We start from the raw sequence: 19,437 nt of genomic DNA, 5'->3' as shown, positions 1-19,437 counted from the left end.
GATTTCTCTCTCTGTATTGGCCACAGCAGAAGATGCTCTGAGTAAAATAGTATTTGTTAATGTGATTAAAGATTATGTAACTGTATATAAACACATGATCCTGTTGTGAAGCAAAAGGAAGCCTGTGGCAGGAAAAGCAGGGAGGGTTTACAGACAGCCAGAATTCAAAGAGACTGTTCCATGAAGCAGAGATAACATAGGGAAAAAACGTCTTCAATATATATTACAAGAAACAAATATATAATAACTAGCCAATATTTTATGAAATTAGCATTTCCAGACATATGTACCTTTGCTCTGTGGTTTATAGTCTGAAATTACAAGGGGATTCACTTCTGAAGAATGGCTACTTACTGATTTCTGTAAATTAGATACCTTCAGGATATCATATAGCACCTAAATTATAGTAGCTTGTTTTACTGATTTTGAAAACCTAGACCTGTAACCATTAGCTCATTATCCACACAGATTTATTTATTTATTTTTACTCTTTTTTTTTCCTTATGCTATCTATGCTATATGGAAATAGTCTTTATAGTCACTATTCTTTTACTAAATTACTTTAATGAAAAAGTATTATAAAGAATCTTCATTCTGCTATGTTTTAATTAGAAACACTCATCTGAGACAGTTTGTATTGGAAGATGTCTGTGATAAAGGTCATTTCCTTCCACAATGAGCAGATAGAATAGTCTATAGTTCTGGCCCTTCAGGACACTCTCCTTCTTGGCTTCGTGCCTGAACCTGCATCTACCACAACTTTTTGTTACGATATTGCATATTGATATTAAAAAAGGCCTAATTTGGTTGTTGTTCGAAGGTCAATGGAAACTGTTTTGCTCTGAAGGAACTTCAGGATTGTGTCTTTCAGGCATACAGCTCTTGTGAGATCTGAATTTGTAGAAGTCTTGAAGAGATCCTACCCACTTGACATAAGAGTGAATCACCAAGATTCAAACAAAAATTTTGTACATTTCAAGACCTAAATGTGAAAGCACTGAACAGCTTTTTTGTTCATGAATATAAGCCTAGATTTATACAAGCATAAGCATATAGTTTAATTACTGAATATTAAAAAATTCCCTGGTGTTAAAAGGGAAACTGACAAGTTCAAGAGAAAAAAACACCCAAGGATCACTACTCCGAGACTACGTATGGCCCAGGAAGACTGAATTACAAATGGCTGGCAATGGAAACGTATCGAGGGAACATAGTACATGTAGTTCCCCTTTTCTTATACTTTTTCCCAGGCATCCATAACTGGTGGAGACAGGTTATATTGGTAGCTGCACCTTTTCCTTACTTACTACGGCTGATCTGAGGTTCTATCCTAAATTTTGTGATTGAAATATAATTTCCTTTGTCCCAGCACTTCATTGCAGAATAAGCTCTTCTAGAAAGTTAGGAAAACTGATCTATAGGGATGAATCTAGTCATAACTCATGAACTGTCTTACAATGACTCAAAGAAATAGAAGATATCATTTCCGGACGATACTAGGTTTTAGGGTAGTGGGAAGCCTTTGTGTGCATTTTTTTAATAAACCTTTGAAGTACTAGGTGGCTTGGGCTTGAATGTAAAGCTAAATCCAGTCTTGTAATTCACAGATTCTGATTTGCTTCTTCTATTGGTTTCTTCACAACAAGTGAAAGCTTGCTCAGTGTAAGAATTATTTAAAACATTTACAACAGGTCTAGGTTTTTCTTTTAGCTACAGAGCAATGTGAGACTTGGTTGAGTTGCAGCATGTCAAAGCAAACTTTTCACCTAAGTGAAAGCTGTCAATAACCACTGAAAATTTTACTGTATTTCAGTACCTAAATGGCAAATCCAACCCTTTAGTTGGTAACCTGTGTGGTGAAGTCAAGAACTATGGCATTAGAAAAAAACCCACTCACAGCAGTTTGGAAAAGAGCACTGAGTTTTGCACAATTCAATTATGATCAGATAACACAGTATTAGAGATGACACGCCCTGTCTGTGCTGAGTGTTTTACATTATTTGAGTTGCCCTTTTACCTCCAATCTATCCTTACATAAAAATATTTTCTCTGCAGACAAATCTTCCAGGTGAAAGTGAATTTGTAGCAGGGTAGCAGGCAGAATTTTTTAATACTGGCAGTCCTTCCTCATGTGTTAAGCTGATGGACTAAAAAGGCTTTTTAAAAAAATGTTTTTTAAACAAAAGGAATGGATGAAAAAAAGAACCACGGTAGCAGAAAAAGCTTTAAAATAAAACGATGAAGGATGAGAAAAGTAGTTCACAAAACAGAAGAAGGAAAATACTTCAGATAGCACTGAGCAGCTGCAGAAAGTAAACCATTAAAGCAAATATAGACTAAAAAAAAGAAATGAAAAAGTACGGATTGATAAGGAAAGGTGGAGTAGAAGAGAAGACACAGAGGCAAATCTGTATTTATTTTCTTTGAGTTGTTAATTATTTCACTAAGCAATGTTAATACTGAACTGGTGATAAACACTGAAAGCATAACCGATGGTGGAAAAGCACATACTGGTTTCTCAAACACTCTAGAGCCCATGGTGCTGCATGATGTTTTCACTCCTGTTTATACCCAAGATGCAGCCCAAATATTTATTTTAAGGTGTCAACATTATTCTTTTTGAATGAACTAAAAGGGAAGGCAATTACTTAAAGCAGTACTATTTAGAAGTATAAGTTCAGAAAGAGCTGTTGCTAAAGAGGGGCTAGCAGGTAACTTCACTGCATGAAAGGGCTGCAGCAGGAGTCAGTGTGACTTTGTACCAAGATTTACATTCTTCCAGCAGAAGATCTCCACAGCTACACATATTCTGCTTGGGTGATCTCTGGAAGAGATCACAAAATACATTTACTTTTACTTGTTTCTTGAGACTATGAATTGGGAGAGCCCAATACATAAAAACACTATGTAACTAATACCTCACTATTTAAATTACACAGGCTTTGTTCATCCAGGTTATTTCTCCAGTAATGAGTTAGTGATGAAACATAGTATCCTGATTTAAGTGTGTATTACATTGAGTTTGGATATCAGGCATCTTTAGGTTAACACTAGGATTTAAATTAGGTAGAAGCAGAAATTTTAAGAATTTCTGTGGTAACTCCTATTTCAGATGAACTAGAAAATACTACGAGAAAGGTCTTCATGAATACAAAATCTGATTCAATACTTGGGTATTCTTGGTCCATCTGAAACTAGAAATGGAAACATTTTTAAACTTTGTTTTTTCAGAAACAAGATATTCAATATTTTTTTAAAAAATAAAAATTTTACTTAAAAGTTTAAAGAAGATGGCTAGAACTGGGTAACAACTAAATTCTTTGGTCCCTAAGATACACTAATTCCTGTAATACAAGATCTTCACACACCTTTTTCAGCAGAAAACAATGGACCTTAAAAAGCAGTAAGAGTACCTCATCATTTAGCAGTTAATTCCAAACTAAGCTAGATCCTGTGCCACTGACATCTGGCACTGCAGCTTGCTCAGTGCATCAAAATCAGCTAGAAGTTACTTCTGCAGTAGCCCAGGGACTAGCTTGACCACACTTTCTTTAAAAGTTCAGAAATATTCTTGGATCTGTAGAAACTCCCACGGCGAATGAGGGCTGAGTACTTAAAAACAAATAAAAATCCACAGCTGAATTAGAGCTGCTGGTAATGCTTTATTGCTTAGAGTTCCCAACCAGCTAAATTGTGATTGCTTCTATTTAGAACATGTTGCTTCAGGAAACCTGAAGTAATTAAAGACAAGTGGAAAAGTAATAATACTGAAAGAGGAAAAAAGATTTGTAGCAGCAAAGCTATCTTCTGAAAGGGAGAACATTTCACAAAACCTCTCCTGCAGGTAATACACTTTTCTTTGAGCTAGGTCTTTGAACAAACAGGATGAGCAAAAATCAAAGCAGGACTAACAGTGGGGCACGTAAACTTTCCTATCATTTCTATTAAAGGAAAATGTTCTTGTTCAATTATCTACAAGGTAGTGATTTTATAAAGCTGATTTATATACATTCTTTGAATGTAAACCTAGGTCTTCCACTTAATTACAGGTACTTAAAATATGTAATTTGAAAAAATCCTTTTCTATTATGCTATAATATGCATGAAACTGCCTAAGTAATTCTGATTAACATAATAGGGGTAGAACAAGAACCTGTTTAAGTACACAGTCTGCAGCTCATTGAAGAACATTCCAAAATAATATTTGCCTAAGCCTATTGGTGGTACTATTCAGAGAAAATAAACAAAACTTTTATTCAGTTTGAGACTGAGCAAATGTCACCTGCATGAACATAATATTTCAGTTTAAGCCTTAATCAGCATGTGATTAATTCTCCAAGGAAGTGCTTAGTTATCAAATATTAAAACCCAGTTTCTTGAAGAGCATGACAACTAGTTCATACATGGGCTATCTTATGTGAGCAATAAGAGCAATATAAACTGAAAGAAATGTTATTCAAGAACATTTTTTTAACATTTGTATTGGCATTGATTTACCCATAATAATTCCTAGTGGTTCCTTATGAATGAAGACCTAGACAAAAAATTTTTTCTTTAGTTTTCTTCCCCTCTTGACTCTTGAATGGCTGATATTTCTATCAGAATCTGTACTTGCACATATACTTATTTTTTTCTTCTGATGCTGTATTGTATGTTACATTTTGTTTGCAGAGTAAGCCACTGCCTGTCTCATGGTATACACATAGCATTATAAAGCATTAGAATTTAACTTTTTTTTTTTTTACACTGTTCAAGTCACTTAGCTTGTGTAGCAGAATTGAGATTGTAAATTCTCAAAGAGCCTGACAACAAGGTAAATTTGCTATGCTGCTGGAGATATTTTATGAAGAGAGCAAAGATAGAAAAACTAACCATTTTCTTTTTTGAATAATTGTAAATCACATAGAAACTCATAAAACTCTTCCATCCCAAACTGAGACCTTCTCTGATTATTTTTGTACAGGAGAGAACCAATACAGTTGAGTGATGGTAGATCCCTCTCAAATATGATTCATAAAAACAGTAACAGGCTCTCAATGACAGTAATATTCTGAGTTGCTATAATTACTCATATATTCAGCTGCTAGTTATAACACAAAACTGTCTTCCACAATCCATCGGCAAGTATCTTTATTCAGATACTGCACTCAGCCAACAAATAGATAGGAAAGTATAATGGCTCCTTTCCTTTACAGAAAAATGTGCTAGTTAAAAATTTGCCATGATGGTCATATATGATAAATTTTATCTTTCTTTCTTTTACATGTTTTACTTTACCTTGAAAAACACACTTCTTTGCATGATTGTGCTTCTCCCATTTCTTTTCTACACTTTTTGGAATGAAGTAAAAGCACAGCAGTACTGCAATAATTTCAAAAGAAAGAAATCCAGACTTTGTAACTGCAACATAGATTGACATACGAAATGCCACAATTTTCTCTGCCCTATGAAAAGAAAAAATGTATTATATGTTTTTATGTAATAGCATACCTCCACGAATACATTCTGGGGTGAAAGAAATATCATCAAGAGCAAATTCTGTGGGTTTACTCCACCCCACTTCAGCTTCAAAGGCAACTCTGAAAGGGCTGTTACTGGAGAGGACTACATTTGCATACATCCATTTGTTTTCTTCATTTCTACTGGAAGACCACATAAGAATATCTGTTCCATGTTCTTCAACCATGTATACCTGTTGATAATGAAAGCCAAGAGATGCAACTGAATCACTGTTAAGCAACAGAGCTGTGCATTTAGCTAGAGCAACATAACCCGAGCCCAGCAAGGCAGCTACCTACCTGGGTAGTACTGGCCTTCTTAGCTATGGTTCAAACTCACACCTTTTGGTAATGACCAGATATTACTGAACACTTTTACTAATGCTAGTTCAGCTGCAAATAAACAGCTACTATGAAAATAAAATAATAAAAACCTGCTAATACAATCACCAATTGGAAAACCTACAGAGAGTCTCAGCCTGACATAAAGAAGCTAATGAGTAAAGACCTAATGTCAAATTCATCTAAACATTGAAGAAAAGACTGAGAAGGATCTTGAGCTATCCTTTCATCTTTAACAGGTGACCTCTTTATAGCTGATAGACTGGGTGCAGGTTTCAGAGGTATAAATAAAAGGATTAGCATCCAGGGATTTAAGTCTATTGTCTTGTACAAGTGATATATAAAACGATGTTTCAGGCAGTCATGGTAAATTAGTTCAAGCATATATAGCAAAGCCAAAAATAAAAAATGAATAAAATTACCAAATAGTGAAAGCAATAAGAATTACAATTCATAACCAACAACTGATGAATTAAAGCCAACCACAGGAAGTTCTGAAGACTACACAGGTAGTTGCTCTTCCCATTCAGGTATCCAAAGTTCTTATAAAATCTAAAATAGGTCAGAAATAATTAAAAAGAATGGGAGTAATGAAAGTAAGCATATTCTAGCCATTCCAGGCGATAACTATTTCTTTAAAGAACTGAATATTTTAATCATTATCCTCTCCTCATCAATTTCAAAAACATCCTTCTCTTAAGCTTTTAGACTAACTCTTCAGTGACCCATTGGTTCATGTTCCCACTTGCATGCCCCAGTTTAACAATGGAACACAAAATGAGACCCAAGAAAGTTATAAACTTAAACCCATACTAACAATCTGTATAACTACATACCTTTGACTCTCCCAGCCAACCTGGTGGAACAAATAAGTTAAAAACCCAAATGACACCACGAACCACATACTATATAGAAGTTGGTGTATTGATTAAAGTATCCCTGATGCTTGAATGCTCTTGCAAGTTATTTCATTTTTGGAGGAGAGGAGCATCAAGAAGTCTGACATGCAATAATCCAAGTCAGGACCTAATTTTGTCAAGACTGAAGTTTGGTTACAGGACTGTATGTAAGAGCAATACTTTGTCACAAAAAATATGCATCTTGTAGGGCTAAAAGAACAGGTGTGAAGAAGAAATAGCTGATTCAATTAATGAAGAAATGAAAACCTGTATGTGATCACATTATCAGGCTCTAAGGCCTTTATAAATTGAAACCCTTAATTACAATAACACTATGTGTGAGGTTACAACACCTGTATGCATCACTACAACATTCACTCTTTTACCAATCATATAATCCAACATTCCCATAGATCTAGAATTTCACAGCACATAATAGTGTTAGTGCAGTTTTAGCTATTACTGTATCATGCAGTGTTATCTTCTACTTTTTGAAGGTTTGAAGGTTAATATTGAGATATCGCTTTCAATATATCTCATTGTAAAGTCTCACAGATGCAGAAAAAACTGTTGGGGAAGGGGGAAGAATCAAAACCATTTGAAGGCAATAACAGAGTCTCTTTTAACAGGACAGTTAAAGACTGGCCCATTGTTTAAAATCAGATGGTTTCTTCCTTCCTTTTTGTTGGGTTGGTATAAGAAGTTTTTCATAGCAAAAATTGCAAAGCATCTGCCTGCTTCAGCAGTTCTATGTACAGAAATAGCATCATGTCCATACTGATCCTAGTCTCAGATGGACCGTGCAGTCATTCTGTGTACATACAAATCAACCCTGCAGCTAAAGCTCAGTACAAACAATAAATTCATCATGAAACCTGCTATGTCTATACTGGCCAATGGGTCTGAGGTGGCAGCAAGTCAAAGTCTCAAGTGCAACATTTTGATGACATCAGCTTCTGTTCTTATAGATGTAAAGTAATTTTATATGCCTTGTTTTTCTTTTCTTTGAGATTTGACTCATATTTACCATAGAGTAAGGGCATGCAGATTTGTAATTACTAAGGATCAGTTAATATGTTGTGTTGTGTGGTGCGTCTTCAGTTAGGTTTGACTAAAGTTTAAACCTGGTGTATGGTTTCTCATAATAAGCCTGTAGGTAACCTGTGTAAACTGATAGCATTTAGTGTAAATCACTAAACTGGTAGATAGGAATTCTCAGGTGACTGCTCAACTCTGCTCCATTTCTCATGCATTCTCCCAGGGAAATTATTCAATCCCAGTTTCTGCCAAAGTACTCCTGAATGCTTTTACTTCACTTCTCCAAGTCTTCATCTATCCATAACTAAGATAGGAATGGGTCTGTGTTCTTATGTATCTAAAAAAAAAAAAAAAAAAGCTGAAATTTCTAAAAGAATAATACATAACTTAAAATATGTGCTAAATCAAATGAGATTACAACGGAGTTCAGAAAAATGGGAAGCCCAAGAAGTCTGCTCTTTTAGCTGGGGATACAAATCTCACTCTCTCAGAGACTGTGCCCACAGAAAGTGAAGAAACAATTATAAGACGTAATACTGTATTCTTCAGTGAGGTTTCCTATGTCACTGAGAGTTTGAAGCATCTTCTGGGTCAGGAAATACATTCAGCATATACGAGATTTTTGCTAGCCTATGTAAACATATACAGCACATGAAAGACAGAGCAAATTCTCATACATATGGGTTCCCCAGAGCCCTGGAGAGCTACAGCTGTGTGGTGCTTAGTGCCTCCAGAGACTACATCTCCCTACACATACAACCTATGAATTACGTAAAAGCTAGCCTTGTAGTGGAAACAATCTAAAATGTGAAAGAGGAAAAAGCTACCAAGATGAATTACACTGTATGGCATGTAATTAAAAAAAACACCTGTAGTGAAGTCCCATTGAACAACTCTTTATCTATCAGTCTGGGGAGATTGTGCTTCAGCTACTACCGATATAGTTGTGGGCTAAATCCCATCAGTTTAATTTAAAAGTAAGAAGCATGTATTATATTAACTAGTTACTATAACTGACTATTCCTCATTCTGTGCTGACACCGTTTCTAGATCACACACACAATTGAAATCACAAAGAATACGAACCAACAGAAATAGAGCTATCACTTAATTCGCTGCAAAGTGAAAAGCTCAGGAGTGAAGATACCCAATACACACCTCATGGTGATTTTAAGAAGAATTTAGCATGATAATCTGCATGAGATGAATGTGTGACTGAAGCTTTTATACTTGCTTCTTGGTCTTTCTCCAAGGTGCCTTTGCCAGCTGGTTCATTCGTAGTCCATATGTGAACGGCATTCTTTAGCAAATCCCATTTCCCTGTCTTAAAATCATGAGTCGGTTCTAATTCTCCACAGCGTGTCCTGTGTGTTAAAAACTTCTGAATTCTTTTTTCAACTTCTGTTTCATTTTGTGGACGGCGGAGGAAGTGCATGTACTTTTGAAGGTCATGAAATATAAACTGCTATTTTTCTACTTAGTCATTGGCAGTTACAACTCATGTGGCTGTGCTCTACCCTCATGCTGACTTTTCAAGATAACATATTATCTTCCTGATCGTGCCTGACTCTAGCCGTTGGCATGCTGGAAGGTACCATCTTTCATCTGAACTGAGTAATAACCAGGAAGCCAATGGAGATCTAAATGGTGCATAGTAAGAGGTCTATTCTCCCATATATACCCAACCTATAGTCTAACAAACAGCCAAGGAAGCAGGAAAATCTTGTGAAAGACAATCTGTATTACCACTTCACTAGGCACCAGAGAATTGTGTCAGCTGAGGAAACTTCCTACTGACTCCAGTGAATAATAATACTATGTTCTCTGTTCTGCATCCTTAAGATCGTGCCTTTGAACTCCTTACATTCCTTGGCAGGCATCATTGCACATCTTCTTTGGACTGAAGCTACACCAGTGGCAGACTGAAATTGTCTCTCTGAAGCCCATAAATCAGATTAGAAAAATTGTATCACAATTCACTGTCACAACAGAGAAGCACTTAAAAAAAAATAACTGCCTCTTTTCTCTTTATTTCTTTGAAGGTGAGTCTGAAGTAATAAAAAATTTAGTCATTTTTAGTAAAAATGACCTGTCCTACATAAAAAATTACTATACCTAAGTTCTGTTAGTATCAACAAATACCAAGGCAGAAAATTGATATATTAAACTATCACATCAAGAATTAATTTTGGTTTTAATTCTCAGCTGTATAACAAACTCCTGAAGTAAATGGACAGAGACAGAATGCTGAAGCTTAATGAAAACTGAATGTTTTCTGTCTGACAGATGACCAATAGGATCCCCACTGGAATGAAACAGATGTGAAAATCACCTCCATTTCTTGCTGAAAATTCCCTTCTGCTTCATTAAATGCAACTGAGTAGTCATAAAAATATAGAAAGAAATATATATTTTTTAAAAACTATATTTGCAGCATAATGCAGTAAAAATTTTTCTATTAAGAGCTGTTACTGTTCAGAGCATATTAATTGATGTATGAGACCAGTCATACACTCAGTGCTCAATCACTCACCTCTCAAAGGGTGTTAACGATACACTCCTAAGGAAGGCTAGTGGTTTTGTAGTTAATCATTATGAAGCAACTTTTTTCTCCTGTTGTCTAATAGGCAACCGATGTTCTGAAACATCAGTATTCAGATCTCTTTGAAATAGCATTCATTCTATGTTGATGCAGGAGTTGCTGTAAACATTGTCTTTTCCAAAGATGATGATGATGATGATTAATAATAATAATAATAATAATAATAATAGCCACCTATGCTTTTGGCTTCCCTATGAACAAATTACAAATGTTAAAACAATAGAATTGTCATATTGAAACTTGCATTGGGAATACAGAAGACAAGCATTTTTAGTTATTTTTTCTCTATTCTTAGTGACTACTTCCTTTTCTGCGTATAAATAGGATTATACTCATAACTTTCCCTGTATGTTGCTTTAATCACACACACATCTCAGTACGTTCTATATCTAGTCTTTTTTTTTTTTTTTTTTTTTAGTTCAGACTTGACCAGATAGCTGTATTTCAGGTAACAGCTGTATCATCAGCTTTTGTACTGATGTTATTATATTCTAACACATTATTCAGACTTCCTATTACAGTTTGACTTCTTTCACCTCCAATGCAACTGAACAAAATTTTTCACTGAGCTGTTGCTTTTGAAGTTTTGGGCTATTGGTTTTATTGTTTTTCCTTTTTGTTCTTTTAGGATTTTTTTCTTTTTTTTCTGCCTAAATGGTTACAGTTAATTTATATTCTGATTTAAAACCAGCAACAATTGATGCTGAATTATTAGTTTGATAGAAAAAAGCAAAATGTCTGTAAGGTTAAATTGGATCTGCAATAGGATGGTGATTCCTTGCTGAGTACTTCAGTCTGTTAGGAATATTGTTATAAGGTTCTACATAAAGATTATATGTTGCAAAGCCATAAACGGGGAACCTTATTTGTATGTGAGAGAATGTCAATTCTTTATGGATGTTTTTATGAAATTAAAGGTAATGAGAGTTAATTAAACTAGTCTGTTTGAAATGCAAAAATAATTAAAAAGCAGACTGTTTGGCTGTCTGCCTACTAACTCACACGTAGGCCACACACATGTACTTACTCTCTAAAGCTAAGTGTTGTGATGCTTGAAAAACTTCACAAGCTCCTTCAAAAAGTCTTGTCTGCACTCTTGCACACTGTAATGTCCAGAATACTTGAATTTAAACAAATAGCTAATAATAGATTATCACAAGTATTTTGGTTATCAATGATCCAAAAAACAATTGCTGTTTGCTTTTTACTTCATTTTAACCTGGAACCTTCTCCACCTTTACCTACTGCTTTGTTTTCTTAATCTTAATGTGCAAACTTTGTGTATGTGGGAAGATAAATAATGTAAAGTGAAAAGAATGGACTTGAAGACAATGCTGAGTATTTTAAATGCTATATTCAGATATGAAAATTATAAGATTACAATAGAAACACATTTTAAAACCTCATCTTAAATAACTGAAGTATCTTTGGGAAGAATACATCTTGAGCAGTTTTATTCACTGAATAGCAAGAAATATTAAAATAATGTAATTTGAAACTGTCATGGTTTAACCCTAGCAGGTAACTAAGTTCCACAGCTGCTCACTAACCCCCACCCCCACCCTCCAGAGGGATAGGGAGGAGAATGGGGAAGGAATGTAGAAGTCAAGGGTTGAGATAAGAACAACCTAATAATTGAAATAAAATAAAATAAATGATAAAAACAATGACAACAACAATTATAATGAAGAGGAGGGAGGAGGGAGAAGGGAAGAGGAAGGAAATCCAAAGGGAAGGGAGAAAAGAAATACAAGTGATGTACAACACAACTGCTCACCATCCACAGACCGATGCCCAGCCAGTCCCTGAGCAAAGATCAGCAGGCCGTGGCCAACAGCCACAACCCCCTGCCACAGTCCCCATTTTATACACCGAGCATGACATCCTATGGTATGGAATATCCCTTTGGCCAGTTCAGGTCAGCTGCCCTGGCTGTGTCCCCTCCCAGTTTCTTGTGCCCCTCCAGCCCTCTCGCTGGCAGGGCCTGAGAAACTGAAAAATCCCTGACTTGGTATAAACATCACTAGCAACAACTAAAAACATCAGTGTGCTATCAGGGTTGTTCTCACACCAAATTCAAAATGCTGCACTGCACCAGCTGTGAGAAATAAGAAAATTAACTCTATCATCTCAACTGAAACCAGTACAGAAACTAATTTAAAATCAGTTTGAAAGCAGAAGTCTCTGCTGGTTATACTATCTTCACCTAATAAGGCTTTTTTTCTTTGTTACTAAGTAACAAAGTATCCATGAACTCAGCGTTAGAGATAAAATTTAGATGCAAACCCCATCCTGAAAAAATTACTTTGAAAGAGATAGGCAAAGGATGGAATGAAAGGTAACATTACTCTTTGGCTAGATATAAGAAGTCTTTTCACGCTGGCCAGTTGAGCAGTGGCAGAGGCTGCCCAGAGAGGTTGAGTAGTCTCCACTTATGGACATTTCCAAGACTGGGTAAATTCCTGAGCCACGTAGTGTGATCTTGTTGCTGACCCTGCTTGGAGCAGGAGGTTGGACTAGAGACCTCTTGAGGCCCTTTCAGCCTGAATTGCACTATAATCCCACAAAATTGTGCTATGACTGTCCCTTATGGTGGAGAACCAGATCAAAGACAAACAGAATAAACACAAAAACTGAGGTCCAAACTTCCTGACTTAATTCCAGGTACAAGACAAAAAAAAAAAATCTTGCTCACTTTTAACATGGGCTAAAGTTTTGATAGTATATGCAAATCTTACATTGTCACACGCAGTAGAATTTACATAACCTGTTTTTTTCAAAATCTAACTACCACAGGTAGGAGTCTTTCTCAGACCTCTAAAAATGGCACTATGTAACATATTTATTGTAAGCCACATGAAATCAGTTGTCTGCCAAGGGTTCACATCGCTGCTTGTAATTTTACTAGGGTACTTAACAACTGAAAGTGTGCCAGTTAAGTATGCTTGGTGAACAGTAAGAAGACATTTTGATGGAAACTTGAACTATAATTGTTAATATGTTTAAATGCTTTATTTCCTTTATTTTCCAAACATCTTCTGTACATGATTACAGTAATATGTTTAAAAAATTTATTTTAAATGACATCTTGTTTTTGTCCTGAACATTGGAAACTGCCTCAATTTTCTGTTAAAAGAGTGAATTGTGCAGAGGACTATGCTGATGTTCGGTACATGTAAGGATGGCAGTCAAACATGCAATGTTAACTCTTACATATGTACCAACAGGACTTCAAGTAGAATTAAAACTAAAACAGGATTGTCACTTGATCTTGTCAGCAAAAATTTTGTATATAGGTGTAACTGCAGTGAAGTTGTGATGGAGCACTTCTCTGAGTGTTTTGCTCATTTTAGACCAGCGGTCCTCAAACTTTTTAAACAGGGGGCGGGCGCGCAGATGCAGTGGCAGGCAGCCATCTGCGGCTGCTTGGTTTCCCCCCCCAACCCCCGGCGGGGGGGGAGGGGTGTGGGGGGTTCTGTAAATACCGGGGGGCCGGATTGAGGACCCTGGGGGATGTATCCAGCCTGTGGGCCATAGTTTCAGGACCCCTGTTCTAGACACAGAAATGCAAGTACTACTGAAGCAAATATTACTATGTCATGATGTAGCAGAAGTGCTTTTTCTCTTACCTTTAAGACTCCTGTTTGCCTAGAAGCAAACATCCAGAACCAGAACCGAACCCTACAGATGCCAAGGCTAGCTGGGAAGAGTTTGGTGGTAATTATCCTTGCTCTGTTTCCTTCCTTCTGGGCAGACGAGTTTACATACAAAAAATGTTGTCCTTTACCTTAATAAAAAGATAAAAATAATTTGTAGTTTTTCAATACTACTTTATGCGTTAAAGCATAAGCATTTTTATATGCAGAGGTGCTGGTGTCTTTTACCAAATACACGTATATACACCCTACCTTAGTTGTACATAGATCTTCCATTAATATGACCATCCTCAGAGCTCACTCTGAGGTTTTTATCCTTGTGTAAATACTTGATTCATATTTGAATAACAAATTTTCAATGTGTTGCAAAGACAAACACTCACAGATTCTAAGGATCTGTTTGAAGGTTGACATTGCAGGAGTCATGAGCACCTTTGCTGATAGCTCTTATCCAGGAAATTTCCCCATCACGCAACATGGCAGAAGGTAACACATCGAAGCCCTGAGGCTTGTTGGTGGACCAAGATATCCAGTTTTCCTATCACTCAGCTGCTGCTGACAAACCACAAGGTAGCATAAAAAAGAATTCATTGTTTGGTTCCATGGAGAAAAATATGATACCCTTTTACACCCCAAAAGGGTCCTATCACCTAAAAAGAACACATACCAGCAAAAGCAAGAGGTTGAATAGGCAAATCATGCTGCTGACTTGTTTATTTTTTTTAATTAACTAGCTGCTACCAGTAGCCCCTTCTCTGTCATCGCTTTCATTCCATCTGCTGTGGTAAAAGTAAGGTTTGGTTTCGCATGGAGAGAAGAGTATGACAAAATCTTCCGTGATGAAGAGAACAGATTTTTCACAAAGAGGAGGGCACCTGTTGGGGCTGTCCTGAGCAGCTATACACTGGAGACCTTAGCAGACAACTTTGTCCAACTTGCTGCAAAAGAAGTAACACCTGAAGATCAGAGCTCAGTTAGTAGTTATCTTTGAGTAGCTGAATAACTGCAAAGAAAGATCCAACCCCATGGCTCAATTCCTGATCCTGATATAAAAGACTGAACTCCCCTTCATTATAACCAGATCAAATTTCTGTCTTTGTGTTCTAGTGCTTTCTCCAGTTTTCATTGGGAATGGGGTTCTCTCATCTTTCCAGATTTGGTGTCCCTGTAGCTTCACTTACAGTGTGCTATGATAGCAGGTAAAGCACACTGTTCTCTTTCTAATCTAGTATGGAACTGATACCTTAGCTGCAGCCAGAATAGCTGTAGAATGGTTAACTGTCTCAGAGGGGTTGCTCTGGGGGAGAGGTGGGGTGGGAACCAAACCCAAACGAACGACACCCCTCCCCGCCGCCTTCTACCTCAAAACCATAATCAGGCTCAAAACCAAAGCTTTAGCTTAACTTTGCAGTCTTTTACAAGGAGAAGGCTTCAGAGTGACTAGCACTTTCATCAAGCTAGACTGGGATTGAGAGGGGCTAGGAAGGTGTGTCAAGATCCAGGTAGTATATTTTATCTAAGGTAAGTTCATTCCTGTCCAAATGACCTTCACTTTTGTAACTGTGGCTTGTTTTTTTTACTCCTGGAAGGCTGAGGGTGTCATTAAGATCTGCTTAAGAGGGGTGCAGCTGGCTGGACACATGCTACTATTTGGTGAAGGTCAAGTAGAGGGTAGTTGCAGCAACATTACAATAAACATCAATGGATGAAATGCACAAGTCATCTTCACCCATGTCATCTGGCAACTGCCACTGCAAGTGGCTGCTGAAGCTTTAAGCTCACAGAGAGCAGCTCTGGGCAGCTTGGTGAAGTTTTAAATGTAGTTTTACTGACCAAACAGCTTTGCTGCCAAAACAGGAGGCTAGAGATAATATTTTTTATGTAAGCTAAGGGTCATAGTGGGCACTACGATCAAGCTGTCCCCTTCAGATGGTTCTCAGGTGGTGGGATATGCTCCAGTCATGGCCATACAGACAGTCTGTACTCTGAAATGCAGAAAGACAGCCCTCCTGATAAGTAAGCATCCTTGCATTAGTCTTGCAGAAGGGGCATTCCAGCTCATGAGAGGCGTGAGTGAGCTACCTGTATTTCAGAGTTAATGTAGAATCATGGCTTGGTGTGCTTGTGTGCTGTCCTCAGCAGAGGGCACATATCCCAGACCTTTGGGTCATCTGTGGAAGCTGATCTCAAGGGTAACATGAAATACAAGTATAAACTAGATAAACTGCGTATGTGCAAACGTACCTTCAGTCCCTGTCTGTAAAATGGGCAAAACAATATCTCCTAAACTCTGGTACCTCTCCACTGTACTACACCTTCTACTCCAGCAGAAGTCAACGAGTAGGAGCTTCTGCATAGGAACTCCAAACATTACTGTCCCAAACCACGTAGCTCTAATAAAATTCAGAAAGTCAGCCTATCAGTCCTAGCTGGAGTTTACTTTTATGAATGTATTAAATCATGGAACACACTGGTAAGGTACTCAAAAATAGAATTAGTAAGGCTGCTTACTATGCATTATTTCAGTAAGAACTTTTAAAGTAAGTTCTCTCAAAACTTTATCTCAAACTTTTTAAAACAGCTCAATTATTCAGATAAGAGAAAAGTTTGGTTTTATTCAGTTGAAGGTCATACCTAGTCTTCTCAGGAGAAAAAAGTCCAGAATTTTTACTCTAAGGAATGTATCCTAACTTTTCTTTTAAAGGACAGAAGACATAGAAAACGTTATCAGAATCATAATAGTAGTCCAGCCAGCCTCAAGTGAACTTTTCTAAGCCTCTTTGTAAACAGCTGATTAACAACTGATATATCTGAAAATATCGATTCCCTGCCAAATATGACAATTTTTTGCTTTGTTTTATTAAGAAATATTAATGAACATTTCATAAAGAAGATGGCTATACCTATGGAAGGAGATTTTGAATTAAGTTGTGGATGAACTTGTGTAAATTGTGCATCTGCAATATACCATGTTCTCTTCCTTCTGGCAAAAGATTTGCAAATCCTTACAAACAAACTTGGTGCCTTCCTACCCACTCTGTATACCCACTCCTCAGATACGAGTTCATGTATTCTGCAGTTGAATATGGGACTATGGTTTCATATGCTTTGCAATTTAAAGTTTCTCAAGTCTCATTCTGCATTAAAGTAAAATAATTCAAGAATATAGGTTTGTGAAGAACAAGGTATATGATTTATACATCTGTGTGGGATGTAACTGTCAAGAGAGTAGCAATTGTGATGGTCTTGAGGCAGATGCACAGAAGAAATGTTCAATGAACTAACTGCTGTTCTGGAAAGGAAAGAAATATTTGTAAAACAAACTGGATAGTGATGGACCCAACTTAATTTCTAAAATTCACCTTTTCCCTATATTGACAAATTATTAAAATAGTATAAATACCATATGCTAAATCATGAACACTAAATTTTCTTACAGAATGATGAAAGCCCCCCAAGCTAGCAGCTTCATTATGAGCCCTAGAAGGCAAAAGATTTCCTTCTACAACTTTTCCATCAGTACAAAAATTTTCTGTTACAACAAAAATACAGGGTTTCTTCAACTGTAAGATCAGTATGAGATACAAGCTACTGCTTCTTATTAGTAAGGTGGTAAATACAGATTTTAAGAAAGCAAAACTAGAAAGCTGCTCATTGCTGAGTTACTTCAGGAGTGAGACCCACTTGGACTGGGTGAAAATATCAAAAATTATTACCCATCTGAAGTGAGATGCAGTTATTTCTACCCAAAATTGATTGCAGTTTCAGGCCTTTCACTCATAAAGTAAAGCTATGTAATGAGCTTCCAAACTGCAATCCAACACACCATTCTTCCAGACCTGCAAATCATCATTTGTTCAGAGTGAGAATGATTTAGTATGGATCTCAGTCAAAGGAAATCCATAGTTTGGACTACTTGTAAATTGTAGTGGCTATCAAGGAAATGTTCTTCATTTCTCTTGCTGTCTTTGAAGCAATCTTATTTGAGATGATGGTTTAAGGTAGGGTTATCTGGGTATCATGTTGTGCCTCAAGCTTTTTCAAAAAACGTACATTTTCTCAGGACGGAAAAAAATATTTGAAAGAGTACAATGACATGGATATACTATATTCTTCATAAATAGAATGGTCCCATATAGTTACGTCCTGACCAGCAAACTGGTCAAAACCAAGGTACCTGGCTCCTTGGTACATGGTGTAAGATATATGGCAGAATGATGTATGTTATATAGCAAAACTTAAACAAGTTTGGTTTTGCATTTGCCTGAAGTTTTCGAGGTTGAAATGTTCTGCACTTTATCAGCTACATCTTCTGAATACTTCAAAAGCTCATGGATGCAATGGCAAAAATTTGAAATTGTCCTATTTTTGAGCAAGCAAGAAAGAAAGATTTAGGAAGGAAACATATGGAAATGAATATTTTTAAATTTGAGACCTGCATAAGCTACACACTGATCAAATTGCAGAATGCTAAACAGGTGTAAAATAGTTGTTATTTATCAGTAAAAGTCTGTTTTCAAATCACAGGGCTTATCTTCTCTCAGAGACTGTACCAATTCAGTAATTTAATTCTGTTAAACTGATCTAAATTTTTTTCAAATGACCATTTCTACCCATCTGAAATCTGTAATGTCAATTTAAGTTGTGTTACATGAAGCAATATAAGTCACATTTAAACCAATATGAGATTCCTGCAAACAAAGTTGTGCAAATATGATTGATACAAAGTTAGTATAATAGCACAGGCTTTGTTATATTGCTATAATGGCATGACTGCTCTGTACACTGTATTTATATACTCAGTAACTAGAGGAAATGAGTTTGGAACAAGAAGGAACTGGATTTGGGTCAGGAATGGGCTGACAGATACTTCTAGCTATTACAGGTCATCAGTACCTAGGCTGTTGACAATTCTAACAAGTGATTTTTCTAATGTATTTCTTGACCAGTTAATTTAAAAGTAAATTAAAAATCTGAGTAATTTTGTAGACAAATTTGCTCTAATTTTGTTTTCCTTTTACTTTGCTTTTCATTAACTTTGTTTTTCTTAAAATTGCTGGGCAATTTCACAGAACCAAAGAAGAACCAATTAAATGAGAGAAAGTGAAATAGAAACACATACAAAATCTCCTTGAAGTAAGCCAAGGGCTACTGGTTGCTTTGTCATGACACTGTGTCAAAGGAACAGCAATAAAGCAAGCCAGAGTCCTGATCTGCAAGGAACAGCTTGCCTGGGACAGCTGCAGTAGTTTCTACCTGTCTGTTTTGTCCCTTTCCACAAGGAATGAACTTCCACATTCACAAATGTGGAAAATGTGGAAAGCAACACAAACTTATATGGATGTTTGCTTTCTCTAAAAGAAAAAACTCGGATCTGTGGCATGTAAGCGGTTCCCTTATGA

The 19,437-nt window shown here is 36.6% G+C and overlaps 1 protein-coding gene across 1 annotated transcript in view; it reads right to left on the bottom strand.

Annotated features, from left to right (window-relative positions):
• Nucleotides 1–19,437, bottom strand: part of MALRD1 (MAM and LDL receptor class A domain containing 1) — a 282,296-nt gene that overhangs the window by 64,722 nt on the left and 198,137 nt on the right. Inside the window, exons 31-32 of the mRNA XM_040589228.1 lie at nucleotides 14,009–14,166; nucleotides 5,491–5,692 (exon numbers count right to left, since the gene is read on the bottom strand). Coding sequence (XP_040445162.1) covers nucleotides 5,491–5,692; nucleotides 14,009–14,166 — 360 coding nt within the window. The remainder of the gene's footprint in view (nucleotides 1–5,490; nucleotides 5,693–14,008; nucleotides 14,167–19,437) is intronic.

This window comes from Falco naumanni, chromosome 4 (genome assembly GCF_017639655.2).
Source record: "Falco naumanni isolate bFalNau1 chromosome 4, bFalNau1.pat, whole genome shotgun sequence".
Lineage (NCBI taxonomy): Eukaryota > Metazoa > Chordata > Aves > Falconiformes > Falconidae > Falco > Falco naumanni.
This window is presented reverse-complemented; position numbering and strand designations above follow the sequence as displayed.